Below are 21,539 nucleotides of genomic sequence, written 5' to 3'. Positions count from 1 at the left end.
ACTTCCCCTGTTTAACCCATTACCCCTTGTCCTGTCACTACAGTCCCTGATGAATAGTCCATCCCCAGCATCCTTGTAGGCCCCCTTCAGATACTGGAAGGGGTCTCCACGCAGCCTTCTCTTCTCCAGGCTGAACAGCCCCAACTTTCTCAGCCTGTCTTCATACAGAAGATGCTCCACTCCCCTGATCATCCTCGTGGCCCTCCTCTGGACTTGTTCCAACAGTTCCATGTCCTTTTTATGTTGAGGACACCAGAACTGCACACAAGACTCCAAGTGAGGTCTCACGAGAGCAGAGTAGAGGGGGAGGATCACCTCCTTCGACCTGCTGGTCACGCTCCTCTTGATGCAGCCCAGGATACGGTTGGCTTTCTGGGCTGTGAGCACACACTGAAGCCGGCTCATGTTCATTTTCTCATCGATCAACACCCCCAAGTCCTTCTCTGCAGGGCTGCTCTGAATCTCTTCTCTGTCCAACCTGTAGCCGTGCCTGGGATTGGTCCCACCCAGGTGTAGGACCTTGCACTTGGCATGGTTAAACTTCATCAGGTTGGCATCAGCCCACCTCACAAGTGTGTCGAGGTCCCTCTGGATGGCATCCCTTCCCTCCGGCGTATCAACCGAACCACACAGCTTGGTGTCATCAGCAAACTTGCTGAGGGTGCACTCAATCCCACTGTCCATATCACTGACAAAGATGTTGAACAAGACCGGTCCCAACACCGATCCTGAGGGACATCATCTTATTATAGGACTGGCTTTTGCTCCTGCATAGTTCAACCCCTGACTTTTTCAAGCAAATAATATACTGAATCATCCCTCTGGTTTTTAGTTTATTCATTTTCAGCCTGATTTCCAAAGGAAATTAGTCATGACATGTATGTTTCCTGTGGCCTGAGTGTCAGTCCTGTCTCAATAACTTTCAAACCTGTTGGCCAGCCAGATTTGAGAGACAGATGTCTCAGTGGTACTAAGTTTATAAGGTACAAATGGAGGGCAGCAGAGGCAAGAACGCTAGAGGCCCATCTACATGAAAGATGATGCTTAGGCTCACTTGACATCATCTGTCAAAGCTCAGCCAGGTGCTACAGCCTGACACAGCCAGGGTCAACTGGCGCTGTTCCTGACAATCCACTCTTTTCTGTAAGCTTGTTTAGTGCATTTATTTAAAGAAAATGAAGTTGAGAACTTTGTTTTATAGCTATGTCTCTTCAATTAGATAGACAACAGTTAACTTGGGCATCCTCTTGATCTTTGATTCTGCCAGTTGTTCTCCTCTCCATCCCTCCCACAAGAGGCTGTAAAGGTTTCTCTCTTTTTCAAAACCTCATTAAAATGGAAAGGCTTGGGGCTACACTGGATCTGGATAAAGCACATGAATGTGTTACTATTTTAATGAAGGAAATATTCCTTTTTGCCATTTGACCATCTTCCCTAGCTGAAAAGTCTCATCTGGCAAGGTTCAAGGGAAAACCAAAAGCATTTCAGTTCCGATCAGTTATACATGGTATGAATACACAAGGAGGTGGCTCAGAGACAGCCTGCTCGCCACTCCTTAGCAGACTCTGCAACTGTCAGCTCTTTCATGTGTCCCAGGAGGTGAACTGTGAGCCACCACAGGGCACAGGACACGGATGTCATGCAGCCATGTCATCATGCCTTGTTTGTGGTGCAGGATAAAGTGCTAGCTTTCATCCCAAATTGGACATGCTGCAGTAAGCCAGGCTTGAGGCAGTTGTGACATGCACAACCATCAGTGACTTCATTTGAGAGCCTTCAAGCTGTTCCAGCTGCATTTCGTAGTCCTGCTGTCAGTTGTTTGAACCACTGAGCAGAGGATGCTTTACCCTTCAGTAGAGGAGGCAGCTTGCAATCCATCACTTCCTCCAAAGCGTCTCCCTATTTAATCACCTCCTTGTCTCAGATGGGTTTAAAAAAAAACCCATCAATCCATTAAGACCTTAATTTCATTGTGTAATATGTTCTAGTAAGAATCATAAAATATTTGACAGCACTTGTTAGAGATAGACTGCTGTTGAACTCCAGGCACCTACCAGATGGTTGTTACCATCTGATGTTGCTGATCTCTGATAAAATTCTATGTACTTTTCCCCTGTGAAAACAACTCAATAGACCAGATTCCCCCTGTGGGTGTCAATAGCAGCAGGAGGCCAGAGGAGGAAAGGTTACAATGTAGATCAGGTGCCACAGTGAGAGAGTAAAGCAACACAAGGTGAACAAAAGCAAACAGGGAGAAAAAGGCAGTGGAATAAACAGCAACTGGAACAGTAGATCTGAAGAGAAAACATACGTAAAGTCATAGTGGCTGGACTAGACTGGACTACGTGAGTACTGATTTTAAAAGATAGAGACAGGTCAAAGATTACTAGATAAATATAAAGTCAGAGAGGAGAAAACCTCCAGGGGATTTAACCTGGCAGATCAACAGTAACAGCCTTGGCAAAAGTGAACAGAAGAGACTTCCATCTCTTCTAATGTGGCTTCAGAAGGAGCTAACATTTATGGCTATTATAGAATCAAAATGATCTAGCAGTTGAAAGCTGACTGAAGCTCTTGCTCTATCAGTGCTTTGCTAGGACTTCACTCCTACTCTTCTGGCTGGGAAAATCAAAGGCATGGAGATTAGGCAATACAATATGAAGATCATAGAATCATAGAACGGTTAGGGTTGGAAGGACCTTAATATCATCTAGTTGTAAGCCCCCTGCCATGAACAGAGACACCTCACACTAAACCATGTCACCCAAGACTCTGTCCAGCCTGGCCTTGAACGCTGCCAGGGATGGAGCATTCACAACTTCCTTGGGTAACCTGTTCCACCCTAACAGTAAAGAACTTCTTCCTTAGATCTAAGTTTAAACCCATTACCCCTTGTCCTGTCACTACAATCTCTGATGAAGAGTCCCTCTCCAGCATCCTTGTAGGCCCCCTTCAGATATTGGAAGGCTACTATCAGATCCACCTTAAGCCCTTCATTTTGGTAGAATGAAGATTTGCTGGTACTCAGCTGGGGGCAGATTTTGGCTTCCGCAAGCAATTCTTGTTTGCTTGGCAGGTAGGTTTTAACTGCTTCTTTAATAGTCCCATAGCTAAGAATGTTCAGCAATTTTGGTTTTGATGTGAAGGGCCAGTAACTACAGGAACTGGTAGGTCAAAATACTCTTTCAAAACAGAAGCTATGAGGATCACATGAAAAGTTGGCTGAAATTTCTTACTTTGTAAAGCTTTGTTCCTCTGAAGGAAAACTGCAATATTATATCACTGGTTTGTGACACCACCCCCACCCCCCCAAAAAAAAAGAAAAAGGCATAAATCACCACAGATTTGCCTTAAAGTAGCTTAAGAAATAATAATTTCAAAATAATGAACAGTTCTAAAGAGCTGCACTCCTGGAAATCAGAAGAGTCTGCAATACAGGAACATAAACACATAGCAAAGGTGGAAATTATTCATGGCTGCTGTTACTTAAATGCTTACATATCGACATGTGTGGCCAGGATCTTGCTCCAGTGTCCTCCAACAGGACCTTCTGATAGGAATTAGCACTAAATGCCAGCCGTCAAGGAGAGCTTAGGACTGTTCATGCTCCGAGTGTTTCAGGGCAATCAATAACAGAATTGCAGAGCTGAACAGCTCTGACCAATTTGAGAGTCTTCCATCCATACCATGTGTGGTTCAAAAGTACAGATAAGACGTGTCCCAGATAACGTTTGGTTAAGCTGTTCTTAAACAACTGCAAAACTAGGATCCTTCACAACTTCCCCAAGCAGTTTATTTCAATGCTTCACTGCTAGAAAGTTCTTCCTATCTGAAACATAAGCCTTGTTCTTCCAGAGTACCAGAAGAACAGAATGTATCCTGAATATACTGTTCTTTGCATTACAGGGTTGGGTTTGGGTTTTTTTTATTCTTTTTACATATATGAACACTGTTAGCCTATCTTCCCTCACTGTTTTCTTGAGGCCTTATATTCTGTCTTCTGTGCTCTCTGTTTCCCTGCTGTACTTACACAGTGGTTTTTGTTTGGTCTTTTTTTCCTGCCTAATTGTGGGACATTTATCTTGCCCCTGTTGAATTACATCCTATTTTTATTGGGATACGACCAGTTTGTGGGGATTCTTTGGAATTCTACCCATTTTCCAACATATGCCAGCTCCTTACATCTTGGTGTTATCTGCAAATTGGTGAGACAGCCTGCAGTCTGTCACTTAAGTCTTTATTGACAATACCAAATACCATAGGGCCTAGGACAGATCAGTGCAGAACCCTACTTAATATTGTCTTTCACTTTGTTAACAGAGTTAAGTCTATTCATTTAGACTGTGGTCCTTCAATTTGCTTAAGAAAATGTCACTAAAATTTGTCATTTGAGTAGTGTAAAAGCCAAGATATGCAATGTCTACTGTTTCTCCTTCAAGATTGATCAACCTATCACAGACTAAATTCAAACTGAGGTGTTCTGACAGCTCACATTAGCTGTTGCTTATCTCTTTGTTATCAGCCCTGTGCTCTCCAAGGGATGGCAGTAGGCAGAGTCCCGGGGTGGGCTGCCAGCCACAAAAAGCCTGACACAGGCTCAGCAGCTCCTTTGAGAACTGCTAGATACCTCTTCACATGCATGATGGTGGAAGCGTCAGCATACTTCAGTCACTACTGAAGAATGAGAGTCTCTCTCTTTCTCTCCTAGAAAAGCTAATTGGAACATGGAGTCAGGGTCTTTCTTCTGGAAGAGGTATGAAGGACTCGGGGAGCAGCAGAGAACTGAAGGAGACCATGCTATATACTGGAAGGAAAGCATGGCCAAGCAGGCAAGATGGGGAGGAACATCTGATATCTAGAAATTGAGAGACAGGCTGAGAAGAGGAAGGCTGCTTGGAAAAGGTGGCTTTCTTTGGGCTCTCCAAACATTTGTGGATCCACACCTCATTTAGCATTAATCCCTCCCTATGGAGAGAGACAACCTGTCGTACAGTTTGGATTTTAATTTTCCACACATTTCCCTGCAAGCAGAAACATACGGGCATGTTTAGGCATTTTTGGTACCTGGAGAGGAATAAATGAGAGCCACTAGCTGTAAAGCTGTACTGACATTCTGATATTCCCTTTTCATCCCATTAAGGTTGTCCGGGAACTAGGAGTCAGCTGATCAGATTATTGCCAGACATTATCAAGCTGTCTATAATTAGCTTTATATTGGTGAGAAGCCAGAAAATCCTCTTTGTTTGCAAGCTTGGACTATAGAGAGAGAGAAGAGAAATATTTCATGGAAGAGATTGTTTGGAAACTGCAGATCCTAATTAGTGTCTCAGCCTAGTAGTGAGACTGCATGCAGCATTTGTCTGGAAAAAATAAAAAAGCTTTAAATATCCTCTTTTGAGGAATGCTGGGTTGCATTCTTGAAAGGCACAGCACACATGGAGTTCAGTGCAGATATGGATGTTTTACCACCTCTGCTCTGTTCCCTTCGTGTGGGCTTCTTACGCTCCTGCATGTTATATGGCTCCTTTTAGTGTCAATCTGGCTTAAAAATTTAACACAGGTTAAAATGTAAGTTAAAGATTGGGCTGTGCCATCTACATATAGCCTGTGCAGTCTGCACACTCAGGATCAAGAACTTTAACTTCAGGTAAATTTGGATACACATTCCAGTAGTCCAGATCTTTTTATGCTGTATATTAAAATTACAGTAGTTCAAGTCCAAATTTAAACGAAGATAACACTTTGCATTTTCAGCATCATCTTACGAAGCACATTCTGCCTGATTTATTTTAGAAATTAATTATAATTTAGATTACTAAAACGTTGGTGAAATTTTCAGTCTCATGTGGTAATGGTATCACTTTTAATTCTTCCAGTGGACACTGCAAGCTCCATGTGTGCTTTATAAACACCATTTACAAAGACTGCAGCATGCAAAGATTAATGATACATCCATTTATAGCATGGTTAGAAGATTGCTGTCTATTCAAAGACAAGTATTTTTTCCCTTTTTTTTCCCGTTTTCTTTTTTTTGTTGTTGTTGTTATATTCCAGTAATTTTTTTTTCCCCAAACACATCAAACCAGAACTTGTCACTATCATGTTTTCACTTTTCTGAAGAAGAGCATCACCATGAGCGATGCCAAGCCTTCTGAAGTAATGGAAGCACAAGACTCTCCTAGTCTGCCCTATTATTTCAAGTCTTAAAGAGATGAGAATAAAGCCTGTTCAATGATATATAAGGGTCTTAATCAAATGTCTGAATAAAACACTGAAGCAGTTATATCAAAGCATCAATCATGTTTTCCAAAGTAGAACCAGAGCAAGAATATGCACCATCTTCCTGCAATTTAACCATATTTTAAGCAAGCTGATGGCTGCTATACTTAGGGCAAGATCATATCAGAAAGCAAAGTATTTTACAGATTTTAATTGTGGTTATTCCTGGGAATGACATCATCAATTTGTGAAATATACATTGAATTTGTAGTGGTTGGAGTACCTAGCAATCACTAAGGAGTAATAATCCACGTAGGCTAAGCTCCAGCAGTACATATGAGAATAGATACAGTAAAGAGGGAATATTCACTTCAGATTTAAGCAGTAATGGGTTTAGATAATTCTCTCTGCTTTGCAACTAAACAAATCAATACAGGCTGTGGTTGTTTTTCAGTCCAAGGGTTGGAACCATAGAATGGTTTGGATGGGAAAGGACCTTAAGATCATCTAGTTCCAGCCCCCTGCCATGGGCAGGGATGCCGCACTCTAGACCATATCACCCAAGGCTCTGTCCAATCTGGCATTGAACACTGCCAGGGATGGAGCATTCACCACTTCTTTGGGCAACCCATTCCAGTGCCTCACCACCCTCACAGTAAAGAACTTCTTCGTTATATCTAACCTGAACTTTCCCTGTTTAAGTTTGAACCCATTACCCCTTGACCTATTGCTACAGTCCCTGATGAAGAGTCCCTCTCTGGCATCCTTGTAGGCCCCCTTCAGATACTGGAGGGCTGCTATGAGGTCTCCACAAAGCTTCTCTTCTCCAGGCTGTTCTTAACAAAAGGAAAGCAAAGGTCATTTGGATTCAGACCCTTCCGCATGGGTATATGAAGAGTGGTTCAAACAGATGACTTGCTATTAGCTCTTGCATAAGATCCCTGTTCCAGTCTCCAAGGAATATTTCAAGGGCTAACTTTCAGCACTGCAGGTTAGTATCCCTTGATGAATACAGTCAATGGAGAAAAAGATGATTCAGAGCAGGGATGTGGTAGTGGTGGTGAAGTGATCTGCTAGTGGAGGTGCTGCCACATAGGGAGATTAGTTTGCTCTGCTTGGATTTCACTGCTGTAAATGCTCCTCTTGGTCCCCAGGTTGGCTGCACTGTGTCTATGTCCTTAGCACCTTAACCCAAGCTCTGAACTCCCCTTCTCTCCCCAGATTTCACCTCCACAAAAGGTCTCAACTCCCCACTCATACACCCCTTTCACCACACCAGCAGTTCTGTGTCTCTGTCCCCTGTGGCTCCCAGCCCTGATCTCCTCCCCTTGCAGGCATCTGTCTCCCTGTCTTTCTGTCATAACCGAGACATTCCCTCTCAGCTTCGTTTCACTTTCTGCTCTTCTTTCTTCCTGTGACCAGTGAGCCAGTAACAGAAATTTTTGCACTCTCAGTTTCCAGATCCCTGCTTTTTCCTAGCTCAGATTGTGCCCAGAGTGGACTGAATATTCAAAGGATTTGGGTACCAAATTCTAGAGTGTCTCTACAGTGAACTACCTGCAGTCCTACACTGGTTTTATTTTCAGAAGGTTATGAGTTGGCCAGTTATAGATTGCCCTAAGGATAACAGAAGGCACCTGCTTGACACAAATGATATATGCCAGATTTCAGTTTGCAAGGCCAAAGGATGAGAGGACATGAGGCAAACCCAAAGAGACAGTCACCAGAAATCTTTAACAAGGGAAAAATAAGGTATGTTTCCTTAGCCTGTTTTTCAAAAATACCCGATCAGTCTTGGCTGACAAGCAGACATTAAAGCAGACATTAAAGCAGACATGGCACATGGAATATTTTAGTCCAAAAACTTACAAGACCAGTAAAATTACAAGCAACTGACTCTTTCCTACATTGGAAGGACCAAGGCAATCTTAAAAACATGCAGTGCTGCGAGCTTACCTGAGTGACTGCGAACAAGACAGGAGTTAGTGAAACATGAATGTGCAACCCAAGATATTCCTGTAGGGCAAGGACATCTTCATCTCCCAAAACAACAGCAAATGGAATTCCTGTTATGACTAACACAGTGTGCTATGCCCAAGGAACATGCCACACGGTAGGGATATGCTAACATTGTTTGCATGGTAATTTGGCTCACCCTCCTAAGTGTTCTATAACATGGGTAGGTCTTGAGCCTTGCCTACAGCGGGAGTTTAGCCACTGGTATAAACTATGTCTGGAGGATTGTTCTGGCATGCAGATTTATCCTTTGATGAACATTGCTGTGTAGGCAAGGCTCTTCATATAGTTGTTCAAAATCTCCATGTTAAAACCCTTACATCTTACTTCCAGACTTAGTTCTTAGCTCAGACAAAATTAGAAGCCAAAAGTTCGGGCCAAACTGAGCTATTTGCATAAGGCACAGAGGTATTCACACAGAAGAGGTTTCTCTGGTAAGATGCTAACTGGCAGCACTTCCAACTGAACTTCATTTTGAGGGCTCAGAGAACAGCTATAAAAGTGAGAAAAGCTGAAAAATATGGGGTTTTCAGTGAGAGACTGCAGGTACTTCTTGATGCAGGCTATTAAAGAAAGGGTGAAAGAGTGACTTGATCTGAGTCTCAGGGTACCAGTGCAACAAAGAAACACAAGCTGTTCAGGGTAGCAAAGGTGTGGCTAGTAATGCACCAGTGGCTAGTAATTGCAGCTAAACAAACAAAAAAGATCAGTATAGAAATGTAGTGACATTTCTTAAACAAGTAATTAACCTTTGGGAGAAGAGGGCTGTCATGGATCTTTTCTCCCTGATGCTTGTCAAACCTAGATATCTACCTGAAAGATACTCTGGAATTGAAAAATAATTATAGGTGCAATAAGACAGAATCCAGATCCCTGAAATGCCAGGATTTAGTTACATCTTCCCACCTATCACTAACTATAGCTACTAATAAAGGTTAAAGGTATGATGTATTTTGACTCTACAGGTGCTCTAATCTTTGTTTTACTTAACCTTGTGCTGAGCAGGGCCACACAAATTAGCTCTAACAGTACAGTTATCTACTGGTACCAGATCTGTCCTGCACCACTCAAATTGCTGCATCTCATGGAACTGACTGGCATAGATTGAGTCCAAAAATTAGAATTCAGGCTTAACACTCCTCTTACGAAGAAAACCAGCCAAACTTCCTATTTCCTTGCTTAAACATCAGCAGGCAGTTGGGAAGCATGATGGCCAGGGTGCCTCCATTGGAGGTAATGGCATTAACCTTTTCGCCCTCCCCACAGCACATTTCACCCACTAGTTTCCAATGGCTTATTTACATCAGATAGGGACTCTTCATCACCATGTGACATACATAGTTTTAAAAATCAGGAGTTACTTATCACTTAAGCTGACACAATAAATCAGTTGCCAAATTGAGAATAATGACCAAGTATGATGAGAACCATCTCACACTGCAGAGAAGCAGGACAACCCTACATTTTGAGCTGCAGAGATACAGCCACCAGATGCTGTATCACAATGATACCTGCAGGGAACAGGTAACTATAGGTTTGCATCTACAAGTAAAGAATACCCTTCTAATCACCAGACAGCTTCTAGAAATGGTGCTGCATAGGATCAAGCCCATTCAATTTCAAGAAAGTGTGAGGAACCTCCTGGATTCAGTCTCTTTGAGTGAGCTCTGTTCCTCAGAAGGATTCACTCTTTTGTTCCTCAAAAGGATACTATGAACTGAGGAGGGTGATGAAGTGCTGATGTGGTAAAAAACACACTCCCAGACAGAGATGCACGTCTGTTTAGGAAAATAACATGTTTTCAAAACAACTCTCCCCCCACTTAAGTAGGAAGTACAAGGGTTCCACGTCTCTTCCATTTCTGAAAGCTGTGTTACTAGCAGCCTCAATATTTGCATTGAATCACAGTCCATTAAGATCATTTCAGTCCACCAAGAACTGAAAGCACGCACATCTAAATATTTATAAGAGAGATACTCCCTCCAGGTTCATTTTCCAGCAGCCTCTTCCAGCGCTGGCTCTCCAAATGGCCAGCTCTTCCAGCAGAACTGTTTCATGCACATCCATCTGCTCGCTTTGTTCAGATAAACACGCATCTCTCCTAGCCATGTGGTACTGACTTGTCTCTGCTGTGTGCATGGTTAGTGAGGATGCCCTGCAGAATCCTTACTGTGAGTCACGTAGAGAACCCAGCTGGGTATCTGGGAGCCCATTTGGATTTACAAGATAACCAGGTGCAGGAAATTTTTCTTTTAAACCAATCCATGAAGCAAGTCCAGCATGGAATTACTGAGTTAATACACATGAATAGGCTGCCTGTCATTTTTCACAGAATCCTTTCTAGGACTCTGACTGGAAATACCAAGTAGTAAATGAACAGAGAGACTGAAATCCACCCCCCTCAGTTTCTTTGAAAGGCAGTTTCACAGAACATGAAAGGCTGGATCAGATTGGCAGCATGCAGAAAGCTACTGCCACTGCTGTACATGCTACTGGTCAGCAGATAAACAAAGCAATCCCATTTCCAGGGCTGTCGAGCCAGCAGCAAATTTACACAGCCATCTTTTTAATAGCTTTGAAAAATAAAGGAAAACAAGGCACAGTCATTTCAAGCTCCATTAGAAACAGAGTGAGAAAAATCAATGTTTGACAAATAGGAAGGGACAAATTCTGGATAAGGAAATGCTGCTAAGCTTAGAAACATCTGTTTTAACTGGCAATCAAATAAGCAAGCAATCAGATGCCTTCGAAATACCTATGCACTTTAATGGCAGGAGCTGTTAAAATATATTGAGAGTCCATCATTAAAGCAAATGTGACAAAGCTGTTGTTGGTAATTACTGTGTCACTCAGCTAAACATACCTGCAGTGGGGACAGATTTGCAGTCCTTGCTCAATACATCTGTACCATCAGTTCTCTACTGATAAAAGCCTGTTTATGATTGTTCCCAGTTAGCTATTTAAGCTTTAAATGTGTACTTTGATTAGGAATGCATTCTGTCCATGTTAGCTGATGCATATACTCAGACTAATTTAGGTTGGAAGGAATCTCTGAATATCATCTGGCCAACCTCCTGCTCATGAAACGTGAAGTGAGGTACAGAGAGGGTACAGAGCTTACTTTAGGGGTGCAGGGGAAGGGGATCAAGAATGGTCATATCTCCAACCCAGCATCCTATCGTCTCAGCTGCAGGCTGCAGTTACCATGCAAAAAAATAAAGTCTACCTTCATTGGTGAGACCTGAACTGTGACAACTTGGATTTCCAGGAGCAGTGAGTCTCCTTCTTGCCAGAGACACGCTGAGTAACACCACCTGCCATGGGAAATTTCTCTCCATGTGCTGGCACTTGTCACTGCCAGCCTCTGAACTGATCCTTGCAGCGGCATCCTGCCTGCCTTCCCCAGGTTGTGTCATTCCCAAAGTTGCCTTGGATTGCAGCGTCAGGTGGGCTCATAGCACACTTCCCCAGAGATGTGACTGCACTGTGTCCTATTCTTGTCAGTATTCCCCAAACCATTCTTAATGCTCAGTACACCTAATGAGGCGTAGCCCACGGGTAAGCACTACACAAAGCCACGAACAGGGCTGTAAAGCTTGCCTCAAGGGTCTCTCCTTTTTCTCTTTGTTTTGCTCCTAGCTGTGGGAAACTTCACTATGAATTTTATTCAGCTCCTTGACATTTATGCAACAATTATCCTGCAGCGCACGGAGTCCCCAGCTTCTTTACGGTGCTTACCTTTTCCTTTAGAAAATCAGCAGAACTAACCTCTTGGGATGAACTTGTGTTGCAATACCTTACAGAAAGCACACAGTGTACCACGTTTGTTCCTACAGCTCCAGGTGTCTCTGGTTTGCTAGCAGCGCATTCCAACAGAGCAGAGCCCCTTATCATTTCCTATAGCAAAACTCCATACAGGACCCCCTGGATAAAAGGCATTTATATATTATTTGTAAATCTAAATCTAAAAGCCTTGGATTAAGCCAAATACAAAATTCAATCCAGTTTAGCCCCGATTTCCCTTGTCAGGTAACTGTTTGACTGCCTTTTTGTGCTTTCCTGAGCTCCACCCCTCAGTCCAAGAAGTGATTTTACTACAACTGTAGCCAGTCACTGCCGCGAGACCATATAGTATTCCTGCTCTATGGAGGGAAGTTTACATCCTCCCCCACCCCAGAACAAACACAATCCCTTCACTTTGCAGTGCCAAAAATAGAAGCATTGGTATTTAAATTGCGAACAATTGGATTTGGCAAACAATCCCTATGACTGCACCCTTTCTGAATCACGGGGCTGAGTCATTTCCCTCACCTAAGCTGCTCCCTTCCCCCGTGCAAATTGCAGGAGCAGGAAGAAATAAAGCACTAATGTTCTCCTGTCTGTCTGCCCATCATCCCCATCCCCTGCAGCCTGCCTCCTCCAGGCCGAGCTGGTGAACTATGAGCGAGTCAAGGAGTACTGCCTCAAAGTGCTTCAGAAAGAAGGAGAGAACTTCAAGGCTCTCTATCGATCAGGAGTGGCTTTTTACCACCTGGGTGACTTCAACAAGGCCCTCTACTACCTGAAAGAGGCGAGATCCCGCCAGCCAACAGGTACCGGGGTGTGGGGATGTTGCTTTGCTTTCAGTGCTTTTGCATTTCTTTTCACCAGCCTTAGTGTGTCCCTGACTCAATTGCATTGATTTCCACAGGGATGAGCATGACTCACTGTATCCTTAGCTCTACTCCCCTTCAAGCACTCTCACGTAGTGCAGCAAGGTTTCAGTGCCCAAAGATTAACCATTGCTGAGGCTGCAGCACAACCTGGAAGATGACAGTATTGCTGGAATGCCACCTGTGTGGAGAGGATCCTGCCTCTCTTTCCCTCCCCTGTTTATTTTTGAAGAAGAAAGCTGGATGGGGAAGAGTGTATCCTGACCATTACATTTTCAAACTCCAAGAAAAAGCTTTTCTCCTTAGCAAAGCTAGGAGACTATTTTTAGTTCCCAATAGCCATAGAATCACAGAACAGCCAGGGATGGAAAGGACCTTGAGATGATCAAGTTCCAACCCCCCTGCAGGGGGAGGAAGGGACACCTCACACTAAACCATGTCACCCAAGGCTCTGTCCAACCTGGCCTTGAACACCTCCAGGGATAGAGCATTCACAGCTTCCTTGGGCAACCCATTCCTTCCACCATGTCAGAAAAGGGCTAGTATTTGGCTTTGACCAGAGACAGACATTTACTCACAAAGCATCCATCAGGACACTTCAGCTTTTGCTGTGAAATCAGCCACTTGCCTGTTCAAGTATCTGTCATCTATGTGTCAAGACCCAGCAATTCATTTTGGGACAGCAAAGAAATTATATATTCAAACAACTTAGCCTTTATGCTAACAGGGAGATAAAACCACACTATGGTTTAAACCATTTCTGTTGAAAGAAAAAAGGATCATAACGAAGGAAAAAGGAAGCCCCAGAGTGCAGCTTTTCCACCTGAACCAGAGAGAGAAAAGTGAGAACTGGGTGTGAAACAGGAGTGAGCCTGGGTCCTGACAGAGCACAGTGCAGTTTATGTTCATTGAGCTAGAGTAGGCAGGGAAGGCTGTCAGAGTTGTGTGCTCATGCTACAGGCATTGGCCTTGCAGGGCTCTTGCCACGAAGCAGCACTGGGGAAGGTGCACTTAGGTGTGCTGGGATCTCCTTCCTCTTCCACAAGGGTGCTTGGTCCCATCTGCTGCGCTTGGCCATGAGCTCCAGGCAGTCTGACAGCACAGCTGTACACCCCACACTCCCTCAGCAAATGTGCTCAAAAGCTCAGTTTAACCTATTTTAGCTTACAGTGCACCCTTCTGCTTTCAGCCCTTGCCAGAACCAGGAAATGGAGAAGCCTATGCAGGAGAAAAATAGTCAGTGGAAAACAGAAGTTGTCCTAACCTTGAGGTTCTGACTAGGCTCAGATGTGAAAAAGTCCTTTTAGCTGAACCACTTTGCTTCCATTTTTAAAATATGTATTTCTGTGCTCCCCCACCCCACACACCACATGATACTATTTATTTGGTATTCCACATTGCTTCTTGAAATAAATACTAATTTATTCAACAGCAACAGCTTCAAATACCACAGCTTGCTACAGAAACATACCAGAAAGTATCCCCAAAGGCCTTTAATGTATACAGAAAACAGTTCTGGCCTTCAGCTCTGCAATCAGAGACTCTTCACTGTTATTGTTAGACCAGTAAAGGCCATTGTTCCACTGTTTTATTTATGATTATGGAAAATTTGAAGGATATTGAGGGGGAAAGAAGTGAATACATATGGTAAGAAAAGATGCGGCTGTTAAAACACAGCAGTAGGAATCAGGTAACACTATCAAGAATTATCTTGTATCTGGAATAAGCCAGCATCTCCAGTTTCAGTGTCTCCATCTGCAAAATGCAATTGTTTTCCTTTATCTGAGGCTTCACTAGGCTCACTGATGAAAGCACTTGGTTATTATTACAGTCATGTTCTATGTGTTCTTTTTTTTTCTAATAAGGAATGATTTTGGCACAAATCACTGGCAGTTCTTCTCTTTGGTGGGGGAGATTTTAACTGGTAAAGAGGAATTAGCTAGCAAAGACTTTTACTGTTCTAAAGGGCTGTTGCCACAGCAAATCCCTTATGGCCATTTACCGTCTGTCAAGGGTGAAGGTTGGGTTTGGACTGATTTCTTACGCTACCTCCAAACAAAAATCACAAAAACTAATGGGAATAACAGAAGATAATTGTATAACCCTCCTTAATCTAAGGGAGAGGGAAACTGCTGTTAAGTTGTGCAAAGCATACACGCAGCCCTCCATGAACTCTGCGTTCAGAGGCTGGTGCAGCATGGGCAGCCAAACGTACTCCTTACCTTCAAGCCTCATTCAGCTCTTTTCCACTGGTGGGGCCACATTTTGTTGAGGTAGGTACTGACTGAGATTAAGACTGGACCATCAGCTTGCCTGGTAGTATCAAGCACCCAGTTAGTCTCTGCTGGCCCGGTGCTGAAAGCTGATGCTCATTCATCACGTGGACTGCACGTACAAGCCAGATTTCCCATGCTGCATAGAACAGGCTCAGAGCCGACCTCAGGAGCTGCCTTCCTGAACCCCTGCGACTCAGAAGTCCTGGGAACAAAATCCAGGCCACAGTATGTGCACAGATAAGCAACTGGACTCTGAAGCCACAGGGAGAAGTAGAAATGACCTTTAAAATGGCAAGAGGCCCCTGCACAAGAACACAGGCACAGTCTTAAGAGCCAGGAGACATGTTCCCATTGCAGCTTTGCCAGCATCTCTTTGTATGCATTTGACCCCTCATCTGAGTTGTCCTTACCTGTTATTTCCACATTAGCAGAAGGGGATCACTTCTTTGTCAGTGAGAGATGAGCCTTCATTAACACTTACATGTAGCTTTGAAATACTTCTGCAGACAGAGCTAGTATGATGCAATACTATTTGCTGGAAAAGACTTGACAAAGACAAGGCTCTGCTTCTGTTAACAGAGTACTGCTCTCTTTGGTGAAATAGTGGCCCTTAAAAAGAAAGCAAAGCAAGTCAAAACCTGCCTGGGAGATTTATAATTAGCTCTCAATGGGAGTATCTCCCACCCTCTATCAGGCTACACCTTATTTTGCCCCTGGCTTCCCAGGCGTGTGGAAATCTCCCAAGTGAGTGAAGCTGTGCCATCAGCAGCTAGCTCCCTTACCTGCAAGTCAAAGGGAGTTGGCAACCTTTCACTCCCCAATTATGCACTGAACCCACCTCTACCCCAGCCAGGCACTGAGTCCCTGCAGGCCCAGGCAGGTGTGATTTCCTAACGTGCTGGTGCAGTTATCACTTATCACCTGCACCAGGCAGACGTTCAACGTGTAAACCTCAGCAGCAGGGATGCGTACCCAGAGCCACCAGAGCCTAGAAGGGCACAGAGCAGAGAGGCTGCAGGGAGACACAGGCAGCACAGCGAGACCTCCACTGCCTTTACACTGCTGGGAGTCAGCCACTTGCCTGCCACGTGCACTGATTTTATTTTAGGCCTAAAACTCAGGGCTGCCCCCTCAGCCAAATGTCTTCACTTGGGGAGGATGCACAACTAAAACCATTTCTGTTCTTTAAAAAGCTGCTTTAAAATTTGCTGGGCTTGTATGAAATGCTACTGCATGAACAGCCCAGGATACTGATGCAGCTTGTCTATCACAAGCAACAGTAGAACTTCTTGGCTCAGTAAGAATGCCCCTCATGGGGCAAGTAACTTAATCACTGAGTCACACCCTTGGGACTGACCAGCATGAGGCAGTTGAACTTGCAGAAGACTCAGTAGGGAGGTCACAGCAGCATTGCCACAGCCCACTGCTACCCCATGGCATGTTTATGGAGAGCTCTGTGTGAGAGGAAACCTATCCATCTCCCACTGGTTTGGCTCTGGCTGAAGGCACAACTCATGTTTAAAGGAAACTTTGCACCCACAATTGCTTTGGCGGGTGCAGTACCCACACTTGCTAGTGCTGGACATGTTACTAGTAATTTGTCCATCTCTTTGAAAGCTCAATCACCTCTCATTTCCCTAGCTGGTGTGGTTTGAATGAGGAGACAAGCTTGCCCTCTGACTGTGGTCTGCAGTGTACTTCAGTTGGTTTCTGAAGATCTAATAATGGACTAAGCTGGTCTTGGCTGTTTGTCTGAGTAAGGCTGTGAGGAAAGATCCATTTTAAAATCAATACATAAAGTGAAAGTGGCTACTTTTTTGCTTGCTTGATTCTGATACCACATGGATTTATCATTACGTGGGTGCTGTGTGCATGGGAAGTCACGCTCATGATAGTAAACCAGCATGATTTGAGAAAGGATTGACCACAAATGCGGACTCAAAGGGTCTGTCTGGAAACAAATACTTGTTTAGATCACCCTGTACCGCAGGGTGAACAGGCTCCCTCATTGCTGAGACCAGGAGGTAAAACAAAACTCACATGTTCTGTGTGTTGTGTTGATGCACTGAAACACTGGAAGGAAAAAGAGGGCTCAGCTTACCACCTGAACAGCTCTCTAAAGGGATGAAAGGGTTCTCTGCTCCTAGGAACTTCATTAGGTAGAACAGACAAGGCAGTTTGCAACATATAGCGTAGGGCAAAAATGCAGATAAGAGTGTCATGGTGGAAGGACTTCCAGACATGAAATTTAAGGAAAGCAAGGGTACAAAGAGAATGTGAAGGATGCTCTTCCAAATTCAACTCATCATAGAAAAATGTGAGAAGAGTGAAATAGGCTGTAAAAGGAATAGGAGGGTGAGAAGGCAGAGCATAACTACACAGAATGCTTGCATGCAGGCACCAAGGGAAGGGAAGCCAACAGAGGTACAGTTCCACAAGAACAGGCAAGGATGACTTGGATAGTTTCAAGTGTGTGAATTCAACTGTGCTGACCAAAAGTGATCAGAGAGAAGGTAAAAACTAGCTGAGGCAAGATCGTGAGCAACAGGGACGGCAAGCATAAGTCAGACCAGGTTCTCCAAAACCAAAGCTGCAGGGTTTGGTTCGGAGCCCTTTCCAACCGATGCTGTTCCTGCAGGCAGTGCTGGAGCCATGTGGCTCCCCAGGTGGTGCACCAAGGATGAAGGTGCAGTGTGTCTGTCTTCCACAGGGAGTTGTAACCACTGTATGTGTATGTGTGTGCTCTTTCCCTGCAGATACCAATGTCATACGATATATTCAGCTGACAGAGATGAAGCTCAGCAGATGTTCCCAGAGAGAGAAAGAAGCCTTGTGAAAATGAAGCCGCATCAGCTGAAGTGCCCAAGGCAGAACATTTCCTTCCCAGAAGCTCATTTGGTGGATTTTCCTGTTTGCTCTGCCTCATCCTCATCTCCTCATCCATCCACTTGCCCTTGCTCTTCATTGAATCTCAGTTTGGAAAATAAAAGAGACTTAGACACTGGATACGGCTGCTTGCCAACCGTGGTAATACCCCTTCCCCGTGGCAGGAGAGCACAATGGCTACAGCCAGCCTTGTTCCAAGACAGTGTCACACACCTGGAGTAGGCCATGCTGGGGACTGTTCTGGTCCTGAGCTGACAGCCTATTACCTATTAGGGAAGCAACCCCCAGAACAACGACTTCCTGACCAGGCAAGTTGGAGGCAAACAGTTCCTGCTCTGAGTGATCACTGGAGCTTGGAAGAGCTAAGAAACCAAGAGGGTCACTGGTCATTTCATAGGGGATGGCAAATGCCTTTTTACCATCAGTTCCCCCTGCCTGCTTCTCCAGTGTGTGTTACCTGCCTCCAGTGAGAGCTCACATGCTCCTAGTCTAATGCCAGTGAAAACTGTTTCTAAACATCCTCTTAATGAAAGCACAGAGCACCCTACGAAACCCCTGCAGAGCTGTTCCAGTGCCGGAGGAGAAGGCTGTGGGATACCACAGAGCAGTGAATGGACTGTGAGAGCGTGGTGTACAGTGTGAGAGAAAAACTGTGAAATAATTCATTAAAGGCAAATAAAAATTATTAATGGGCAACAAGTCCCGGCATTGCTTTTCGAAGGGACCTCTAGAGTTCCCTGTGTCCAGACACCACTGTATAGGGCAGTTAGCATGGGGTGGAGAACAAGAGGTATTTCCATTCTTATTGTGGCTCTGCCAATGCCTTGCTGTGTGATCTTGGGCAAGTCACTTAGCCTCTCTGTGCCTCAGTTTCCCTGTCTGTACACTGGGGATAATACTACTTCCCTACCTCGCAGGGGTGTTGTGAGGATGTATTAGTTAATGTTTGTAAGTAACAGTACAGTGATGTACAGTGCAAAGTATTACTAGTACATTGGATCGAGATCTTGATTCTCCCACCTTGTGTTGGTGCTTCCTGTGTCCTGTTTTTGATTTTGTAGGAGATCATGGTGCTGGTAGGGCAGGACAGAGCAGGGCCAACAGCTTTGGAGCCCATTTCAGCAGCCCATAGGGCCTGTTTAGACCTCCTCCACCATTCTGATCACCCCTAAGAGCTCAGGCTCCTGGGTTCAAAGGTCCTTTTCTGAAACTGCCAGTAATGAGACCAGAAAGTGCCACAAACACATTTCCAATGTGCCTGCCCCATCAGTGGCCCATGGGGACCTGCTCCCAGTTGCAGGATATACCTGAATGGTCTCATCCCAGGGTGGTCAGTGTGAAGTGAGTGTACGCAGAGATACTTCACTTGGCCCTCAGCTGAAACATGGAAACTGAAACACAGAGAGCTGAACAGGCAAAGTTCAGCCAAGTGCTGCATGCTTTGGTCCCAGCAGACGTGATATCTGCATACAGTTGGCTATGGCATCCCACATTCCAGTTCTGGTATCTTGCCACATTTTTCTTTAGCCAGAATTTGAAAGAGTTGATAGAAAAACATCAAGAGAAAAGGCAAATTTCTGCCATCATCTCTGAAAAAAATGAAAACATATTCTTTAGGGCAGGGGCACATCCAGCCCACGCTGGGGGTGGGGAGGGGACCACCTTAAAGTGACATATAAGTCTCTGAAATCAGGCAGACCTACATCAGTTGTGTGAAACTTACATTACCTGGGATGGCACCAGAGGTTCATGTTCCTCAGGTGGTGGAAAGCAGCTGCTTTTCAGAACTGGGAACATTGTGTACAGCCCTGTGAAGGAAAGGACTGCATCCCGGAGGCAGCACAGTCACCTTCTTCAGATGGAGCATGGTTCATCCATGCTAGAAACAGCAAGCACTCTGCTCACCAGTACGCATCTAAGCAATAAAAGGGACTACAGGTGCTGCTGGGACAACAATCAAGTTAAAGAGGAAAAATGAGGGCAATTCTATAGGTGAATGTTAACTAGACCACAAAAAAAGGTTAGGCAGAGGTGTGCTTGGGTGTATGTAAGATGTACCTGGTACTGTATAAAACACAGAGCTAATAAGATTCTGGTTTTCAGGCTCATGCAATGCAATCCATACCCTAAATACATCACAGCACACAGCAAATTCAAATAGAGGTGACTCCCACCTACTTCGTATTGCTCATGAGGGTAAATTCCACAGCTGTGTGTGTCTCCACTAGGACTGAAATGAGGATTCATCCTGCAGGCCATGCAACAGGAGAGGACACCACCTACACAAGCAGTCTGTGCCCCAGGAAAGCTCAGGCAAGCAGATGCAGGCTTGTTAGTCACGACCTTAATCTAAGAGAAAGGGCATTTATCCCGTCACTGGAAATGTAGGTCCATGGACTGTCACTTTGGAAACAATTTTAGCCCTCACAATGGCTTCACTGACACTCACATATTTGACACTCACATTCACTGACACTGACACATGACTTCACACTGTCACTGCATCTGCCCCACGTATACATTAGTATAAAAAGGGTATAGCAGACTCCAAAGTAGTCTCCTCAGTTTTCAGCCCCTTTTCCTCCAGGAACACTGCAAAGCTTGGGGGAAAAGAGGGAATTCTGTCAGTGTGCATATGAAAAAGATGACAGAGAGCCTCCAGGTGCTACACAACAACCTAAGCGGTTGTCCTTACAAACCTTGGCACTCAGAGTACCTGCAAGCAGCCCACACTCACACCAGGAGCTTGAAGAAGGAAGTCACCAAAAAGAAAACGGGGACTATTTTGCCAACTATGCAGTATCTGTACACTTCCACAGTGACACAGAGCTTGAGAGACACATGGACAAAACTCCAGGTGGTAGTCCTGCACATGTCAAGGAGAGAGACAGCATCAATTCCTCAACATTGCTGTACATGTGTAAATCAACACAGCCCCCTCCATGTACCCAGTAGGGTAAGATGTTTCCATTGCAAAGCGAAGTGAGACTGTTCACCAACCACTTGTGAAAACAGCAGGAACAACAGGGCAGATACCAGGCAGAGTGTAGGACAGCAAGCAGGAACTGCGGATGAAATGAGAGAGGGATGAGCTGACCATGGGATGCAAAAAACAAGCCAAACCCAGGTTCATGAGCAGAATGAGAACCAAACTAGAAAAAATAAGTAATCAAATGCTTGGCCATGTTATTTACAGTTCATAACAAAATCCAGTTTAAATTGGCAGGATGCACTGCAGGAAAAAAGGCAGTAAGATCAGAGGTGATTTTCCAGCTGGAGGGAGCAGAACAGGGGGAGGCTTCCTTCCTCCACACAATTGTTTTTGAAAGTGTGAGGAGAAGACAAACACATCCGGGTTGCAGAATTTTTCCAAAGATGTGTTAACCGTTGCAGTTGGTAAAAGTGGCCTGGACAGAGAAGTCTCTGAGTTAAGAAGAGAGTATGACTGGTTTCCAGAATGGACAGGAAGGCAAAGGTTTTGATAGCCAGT

General features: G+C 44.5%; 1 protein-coding gene across 1 annotated transcript in view; it reads left to right on the top strand.

Annotated features, from left to right (window-relative positions):
* Positions 1-17,999, top strand: part of TTC9 (tetratricopeptide repeat domain 9) — a gene marked incomplete at both ends in the record, with an annotated part of 29,190 nt that extends 11,191 nt beyond the window's left edge. The window contains 2 exons of the mRNA XM_080619510.1: positions 12,645-12,827; positions 17,920-17,999. Coding sequence (XP_080475636.1) covers positions 12,645-12,827; positions 17,920-17,999 — 263 coding nt within the window. The remainder of the gene's footprint in view (positions 1-12,644; positions 12,828-17,919) is intronic.
* Positions 18,000-21,539: the final 3,540 nt, after the last annotated feature.

Source organism: Psittacula echo (assembly GCF_963264785.1).
Source record: "Psittacula echo genome assembly, chromosome: 5".
Classification (NCBI taxonomy): domain Eukaryota; kingdom Metazoa; phylum Chordata; class Aves; order Psittaciformes; family Psittacidae; genus Psittacula; species Psittacula echo.
The sequence above is the reverse complement of the archived record's forward strand: the minus strand, read 5'-3'. Positions and strand labels throughout refer to the sequence as shown.